This window comes from Emys orbicularis, chromosome 17 (genome assembly GCF_028017835.1).
Source record: "Emys orbicularis isolate rEmyOrb1 chromosome 17, rEmyOrb1.hap1, whole genome shotgun sequence".
NCBI classification, from domain to species: Eukaryota; Metazoa; Chordata; order Testudines; family Emydidae; genus Emys; species Emys orbicularis.
In genome coordinates this window covers 1,561,496-1,567,689 of record NC_088699.1, presented here as the reverse complement: position 1 = coordinate 1,567,689, position 6,194 = coordinate 1,561,496, and the positions used below count along the sequence as shown (strand labels likewise).

Here is a 6,194-nt window from a genome sequence, read left to right as displayed (position 1 = left end):
TTAGGTGGGGGAATAGCACTCTATGCTCCGGCCACCTTCGCTGTGCAGGTGTGAGGCTGAACCCAGCATCTCGGCCGCCTTCTCCTGGCTCAGCCCCAGGTGCTCGGCTGTGAACCGGGCCAGCGGGTACAGGCTCTCCAGGCCCTTGGGGTCACTGAGGAAGTGTGAGGTGTGCGACAGCAGCTCGGCCGCTTTCTCCTGCTTGAGGCCCAGCTGGTCGGCCGTGAGCCGCGCCATGGCGAAGACGCTCTCAGGGAAGTCCAGCTTGGCCTTGCCGTCGGGCCCGGCCACGTGCATCTTCATGTGGCTGATGAGGTTGCGCTGCTGGGCGAACTTGCCGCCGCACACTTGGCACTCGTAGGGCTTCTCGCCCGAGTGGATGCGCATGTGCTCGGTGAGCCGGTACTGCCGGGTGAAGCGCATGCCGCAGGCGTCGCAGGCGAAGGGCTTGAGGCCCAGGTGGCTGCGCATGTGCCGCGTCATGGTGCCGCGCTGCGTGAACTTCTTGCCGCAGATGGTGCAGGGGTAGGGCCGTGTGAGCCAGTGCGTCTTCTCGTGCTGCCGCAGCGTGGCCGGGTCCTTGTAGGCCTTGTCGCAGGAGGAGCAGCGGTAGGGCCGGATGATGTCGCCCAGGCTCTGGCCACCTTTGTCCAGGAAGGGGCCGGCCTGCTCCGAGGCCGCCTTGTGGTACAGCTCCTCCTCGGTGTGGGCCTCCACGTGGGCGTTGAGCTGCTCCGAGCTGGGGAAGCCCTTGCCGCACGGGATGCACACGTACAGGTTGTCCCCCAGGCTCTCGGGCTCGTAGGCCAGGTGGCTGCAGTAGGGGCCCAGGGTGCCCCCGGGGGATGGGCCCTCGCTGCTGCCCGTGTCCTCGCTGGTGCTGTTGTCGTTCTCCAGCTCGTTGCTCTCGATGCTGGGGTAGCGGGACTGCGGGGGCGACTCGGCCTTCTCCTCCCGCTCAGGCTCTTTCTCCGCCTCACACTCCTCCAGGTAGCTGCCCGGGGGCTCGTGCTTCATCCAGCGGTACAGGAAGTCGCGGCCTTCGGCCCGGGCAAGGGGCTCGGCACAGGGCGGGCTGCCACGGAAGCGCTCCGCGGGGTGGATCACGCCTTCGCCCACCTGGGGAGGGTCTTTGTAGGCGGAGCTGTGGTTGGCCAGCAGAGAAGCGCTGCCCGGGGGGCTGTCGTGTCCGGGGGGCAGCAAGGGCTCCCTGCTGTCCCCCGGGTGGAGTCTGTCTGTGGGCAGCAGCTGGGAGGAAGGGCTGGTGGGGCTCTTTTTGGAGAGGTCCAGGCCACAGGGGGGAGAGCAGTGCCTCTCGGGTGGGCAGAGCCCAGGCTGGTGCAGGGCGGTGCCCTGGGAGGCAGAGGCATAGAGCTCCCCGCACTGGGTGCTGTGGGGCTCGCCAGGCTGCATGTCCACAGGCCGGGGGGCAGCCGAGTAGCAGGTCTGGATGACGGGGGTGGCGGCCCGCAGCCCCCTGGCCATCTTGCCGTAGGGGCTGTAGCCGCCTCGCAGGTGGCAGTACTTGCCCGTCCGCTTCAGCTTCTTCTTGCACAGAGCCACCAGGGCCGGCACCTGCAGGTAGCTGGCGGCCGCCAGCACGGCGCCCAGGCCCTGCTCGCCCGGCTCGCACTCGCCCAGGCGGCCGGTGTAGATGAAGTCCAGCACCAGGCGGAAGACGCCCGGGCTCACCATCTCGTGGTCCAGGTTGAGCAGGTTGTCGTGCACCACCAGCGACTTCAGGTAGACGCTGCTGGCCGCCAGGATGTTCTTGTGCGCGCGGAACAGCGCGTTCTGCACCACGATGATCACGTCGCACAGGAAGCCCTTGGCCCGCTGCGTGTTGAGCTGCAGGAGCAGCTGTCTGGAGTGGCTCGGCATCTCCATGGCCTCCAGCATGGGGCTCCCCCCGCCACCTGCAAGACACACACGGTGAGGGGCGCCAGGCTGGCGGCCGGCCCGGCCCAGCGCGCGGCCTAATTTAGGCAAAACATCCCCGCCCCGCTGCCCGCTGCGCAAGGGCCTTGGAATGCGGCGGCGGGCGCTGCCCGGGGAGGGAGCCGGGCCCCGCCGTCCGACCTGCCGCCCCCCGGGGAGCCCCCAGCCGGAGCAGCGGGGACCTCGGGCCGCCGGCCCACACGCGCCTGCCCCCAGCGCCCAGCGAGGCGGCAGGAGGCCGGCTCCCAGCGCCAGGACCTGCGCCGAGTCGGCGGCCGCCCCAGCTAGCGCCCGGCCTCGCTGCGCCCTTCGCGGCTCCCGGCGGCTGCTGGGTCTCGGCTGCGGGTGGGAGTCGAGGCAGTTGCGCTCTCGGAGCTGCGCCTAGACGGGGCGAGGGCGCCGCGCCGCCGGCCGCAGCGGGAAGCCCCAGCCCCGGGATGCGGCGCTGCCAGGGCCCAGCCGCTACCTGGGGAGGAGCGGGCGAGTCCTGCCGGGGAGCCGGGGCTGCGCCGCCTCCTCTGCGCACTGGCTGCTGCGCTGCCTTGTGCCACCCCTTATATCGGGGCTTCTCTGCGCGGCCGGGCGGGGGAGGGGAGGGGGCAAAGCCCCTGCCGGCGCTGGGAGAAGGTGACATCACTGCCTCCGCTTCCAGCGCCGCCTGCGAGCCCAGCCCCACCTGAGCGGGGGGCGGAGGGGCCAGGCCACCTGCGGCTCCCCGGCCGGGACACCTCTGCCCCCGTCCTGCCCCCTCCCGCCTTAGGCGCACCCGCTGCTGCCTGCGGCCGCCGGCCCCTCCCCAGCGCCCGGGGGGAGGGGGAAGCCCCGCTCCGCTTCTGATCCCAAACTCGACGAGCGGGGCCCGGGCTCCAGGGCCAGCCCCGGGGGCCAGGGGTGCTTGGGGGGCCCGGAGCCCCTCGCCTTCCGGCCCTGCTTTCTCCTGCCTCCCTGGCGCGCCCTAATTCTAACCGCCGCTGGCGATTTTCGCACCAGGAGGCCCCAAAGCCAGCGAAGGAGCCGGGCCGGGCTTCCCCGACTCGCCCCTGCCCGGGCTGGCTTGCTGGGGAGAACAAGCGGCCCCCAGAGGAGCGGGGCCCCTTTCCCCGGGCCCAGGCCGGGACAGGCCGCACTGCGAGGGGGCCACTCGAGAGAGCCAGGGCAAGGGAGGGGAAGGCGCTGCTGGCCGGGTCGGCCTGGCCTGGGCCGGGATGGCCGGAGCCCTAGACACGGGCCGGGTCCGCAGCGAGCGGGGCCCGGCTGGCGCAGTTGCTGTGGCGGGGAGAGCGAGGCGGCGGCTCCCCTGGGAGGCGAAGGAGCTGTGGGTGCGCCAGGGCCAACTGGGCTCGAGCAGTGCGAGCCCGAGGGCGGGCGGGGAAGGGCCGGGCTGGAGCCGAGACCCGCCGGGGGAGCCAAACTTCGCCATTTTACAGCATCTTTGGGCAGAGGCGCTGGACGGATGTTTCATGGGGCGCTGAGAGCCACGAAACCCTCTGCACGATGGAAACCACTTCAAATGCAGCAACCCCGCAGCCCTGGGTCCAGCCCCTCTGTCCTTGGGCCTGCAGCGGAGCCGGGGAGGAGGCAAAGGGGCTGGAGAAGAGAGACCGGCCTAGGGGCCAGTCCCCGCCCGCTGGCAGCCCCGGCCCGACTCAGCCCCGGCGGGACCCGCTCTCTGCCCGCGGGGATCGGTCCCCTCCTGCAGCCCCGCGTGGGGAAGTCCCAGGCCGGCTCTGCTGGTCGCCAGCGGGACTCCCGTCCATGGGCTTGTCGGGGAGCCGCGAGCACCGAGGGCAGGGCCCGGCCCCCACCTGGGCGAGAACCCCTGGGGGACCTGCCGGCTCTGGGGTCAGGAGGCCCAGCGCTGGCTCCGCGGGACCTCGCCCTCAACTCCCCTCCCGGGATCTGGCTGCGGCGCCTGCAGGGCGCTGGAACAGTGTGGATAGCGGGGTGCTGAGAGCCAGGGAACCAAACTGTAACCCTGGTTCTGATGGAGCCACCTCAAGCCGGGGGGTGGCAGCGCCCCCAGCACCTCGGGCCGCTTTGCCACCCCCCGCAGGGACCGACCCTTCCTCCTCTGCTCTCGGAGCCAGGCGCCCCGCGAGCGGCCCGGCCCCAGGGCTGCGCTCCTCGTTCCCTGCAAAGCGCCCGCTGCCTCGGGCGGCTCCGGCTCAGCCCCCCGGCGCCCCCTGCCCGGCTTTATGCGGTCGCATCCCGGGAGGGACCCAGCCGTGCCCCCGGGCCGCCCCTTCCCCGGTTCCGTGCTGCACTACAGGATGAGTGGGGGGCCCCGGCCAGGTGAGCGCCCGCCCTGCTCCCAGGGGCACGGGCAGAAGCCCCCGGCACAGGCGCCCTCCCGCCCCGGCCCGCCCCGCGGTACCTGGGGGCTCCGTCGCTTCCGCCAGCCAGCCGAGGTCTCTGCGGACTCTCATGTCCCCTGAGCAGCAGCCTCAGCCCCTGGGTCCCCGCCGTGCGCTCCCCGCCGCCAGCCGGCGCCTCCGGCCCATGCCAGCTCCACGGGCTGTGCTGCCAAGGCGCTGCCTCCCTCGGCGCTCGCTGCGCCCTGCGTGCCAGGCCCCGCGGCCGCTCCGGGGCGCAGCGCAGGAGGCAGCATGTGCCGCCGGCGCACGGCTAGGCGCAAAGGTAAAGCCCGGGCTGCGAACTCCCACTGACCCCGGCCTGAACTCCGCTCAGCGCCAGCGCCTGTTAAAGGGACAGCAGCTGATTTCCTCCTCCCCTCGGCTCCCCGGGCGGGGCCGGGCGAGCGGGCCCCAGCAGCAGGGGGAGGAGCGGGGTCCTGGACGGCTCCCCACGGAGCTGGCCCGGGGACCCCTGCCCGCGGCGGGAAGGAAAAGCCCCGCTTGTCTCCGGGACCGGCCTGCCCGGATCCCGCCTCCTAAGCGTCCGCCCGGCGCGGGAATTTAACCCGCTTCGTCTGCCTGCGGGGTGGGGGGCGGCCCCGGGCCGCTGGGCTGGGAGGGGCCCGTTGGGAAGGTGAAAGTATCAGCGCCAGGTCCGCGCACGGCTCCCCGGCGGCCCCTTCCCCTCCGGCCCCGACTCCCGCAGAGGGAGAGCGCCCAAGCGAGCCCCGGAGCCCGGCTCCCGTCCTGGATGCCTGGGTGAGTCTATCGGGGGCCGGGAAGCCGCGCGTTCCCCCCGGTTTCCTGCTCCCGCCGCGGGGCGCTTCCAGCTGCGGATAAACTGCGCTAGCCCCGCACAGGATGGGCCCGAAGGGCGCCGGGGAGCGGGTCCCGCGGGGGGACGGGGACGGGAACGGGGCTGGGCTCCCCCTTTAGTCTCGGATGTGGCTCCCGGCGGTGTCGGGCTCCCGAGTCCCCCGCTGATGTCCCCGTCGCGGCCTGGGCCGGTCACCTGCCCCTGCGCTGTCCGGGAGTCGGCGGCTCTCCCGGCTCAGCAGCCCCCGCACCTACCTTGGGCTCATCTCTTAGGCCAGGTGCAGTGGTTCTCCTGCCGGGCGCTCGCTCGCCTCTCGGCGGGGCCCCGGCTGGCGGTAGCGCCGGCTCCTGCTGCCATCTAGCGTCCCTCGCCCCGCTCCTGCGCCGCCTGCTCATCCGCGCTGCCAGGCGGCTCCTCCCCACGCAGGTGCGCGCCCCTGGCACCGCGGAAGGTGTCTGGGGGGACAAGGGTCGCTGTCAGCACAGGGGGCTTCGTAGGGCCCGGCAGCTCCCGGCCCGGGGTCGGCTTCCCCTCGGGGGCGAGGGAGTTCTGTGCTTCGCCGGGGTGCAGGCGGGTCTCGGCTCGCGAGCTGCCCGCTGCGGGGAGGGTCTGGCTGGGCCCGGTGCTCCTGGGCTCAGGCGGGGCAGGACAGGGGCTCTGCGGGCGGGACGAGGGAAGCTGGGACGCTTGGGGAGCGGGAAGGCCGCTGGTGCAGGGCTGGAGACCGAGAGCCAGTCCTGGGGCGCCGCGGGTCTGGAGCCCTCGGGGAGAGCCAGGCCCGGTCCCGCTCAGTCCCCAGCACCCGTGCGCAGCGACCCCAGCCCAGCCACGCGGCCCCTCCGGGCTAGGGGCGGGCGGGGCCTCATCGCAGCCTGGGCAAGGGAGCCACTGGCCTGTGGGCAGCGGGAGCGCCCGCCGGGCGGACGGGGCGCGCCTGGCACAGGCTGGGCTCTCCGGGGCCCCGCCTGCGGCCTTCCCTCGTACGGACAGTCCCCGGCCTGGGCGCGGAGCGGGCACAGCGGACCCGGGGGGACCCCCCGGCGCGGGCGGGGCCGGCTGGCGGCAGAGCGCTGTGCCGCATCGGG

General features: G+C 73.5%; 1 protein-coding gene across 1 annotated transcript; it reads right to left on the bottom strand.

Annotated features, from left to right (window-relative positions):
• Positions 1-4,364, bottom strand: LOC135890984 (hypermethylated in cancer 1 protein-like). The gene is made up of 2 exons (XM_065418470.1): positions 4,313-4,364; positions 1-1,916 (listed from the first exon to the last, which is right to left on the bottom strand). Exons 1-2 carry the CDS (start codon positions 4,362-4,364, stop codon positions 1-3), a joined length of 1,968 nt encoding a protein of 655 aa, XP_065274542.1.
• Between the last annotated feature and the right edge of the window lie 1,830 nt (positions 4,365-6,194).

What these genes read in the sequence shown, in the direction of transcription:
- LOC135890984 (XM_065418470.1), bottom strand. Translation starts at nt 4,364, where the DNA reads ATGAGAGTCCGCAGAGACCTCGGCTGGCTGGCGGAAGCGACGGAGCCC. An exon ending in GGAAGCGACGGAGCCCCCAG is followed by an intron (nt 1,917 to 4,312) that starts GTACCGCGGGGC and finishes TGTGTCTTGCAG; the next exon opens with GTGGCGGGGGGAGCCCCATG.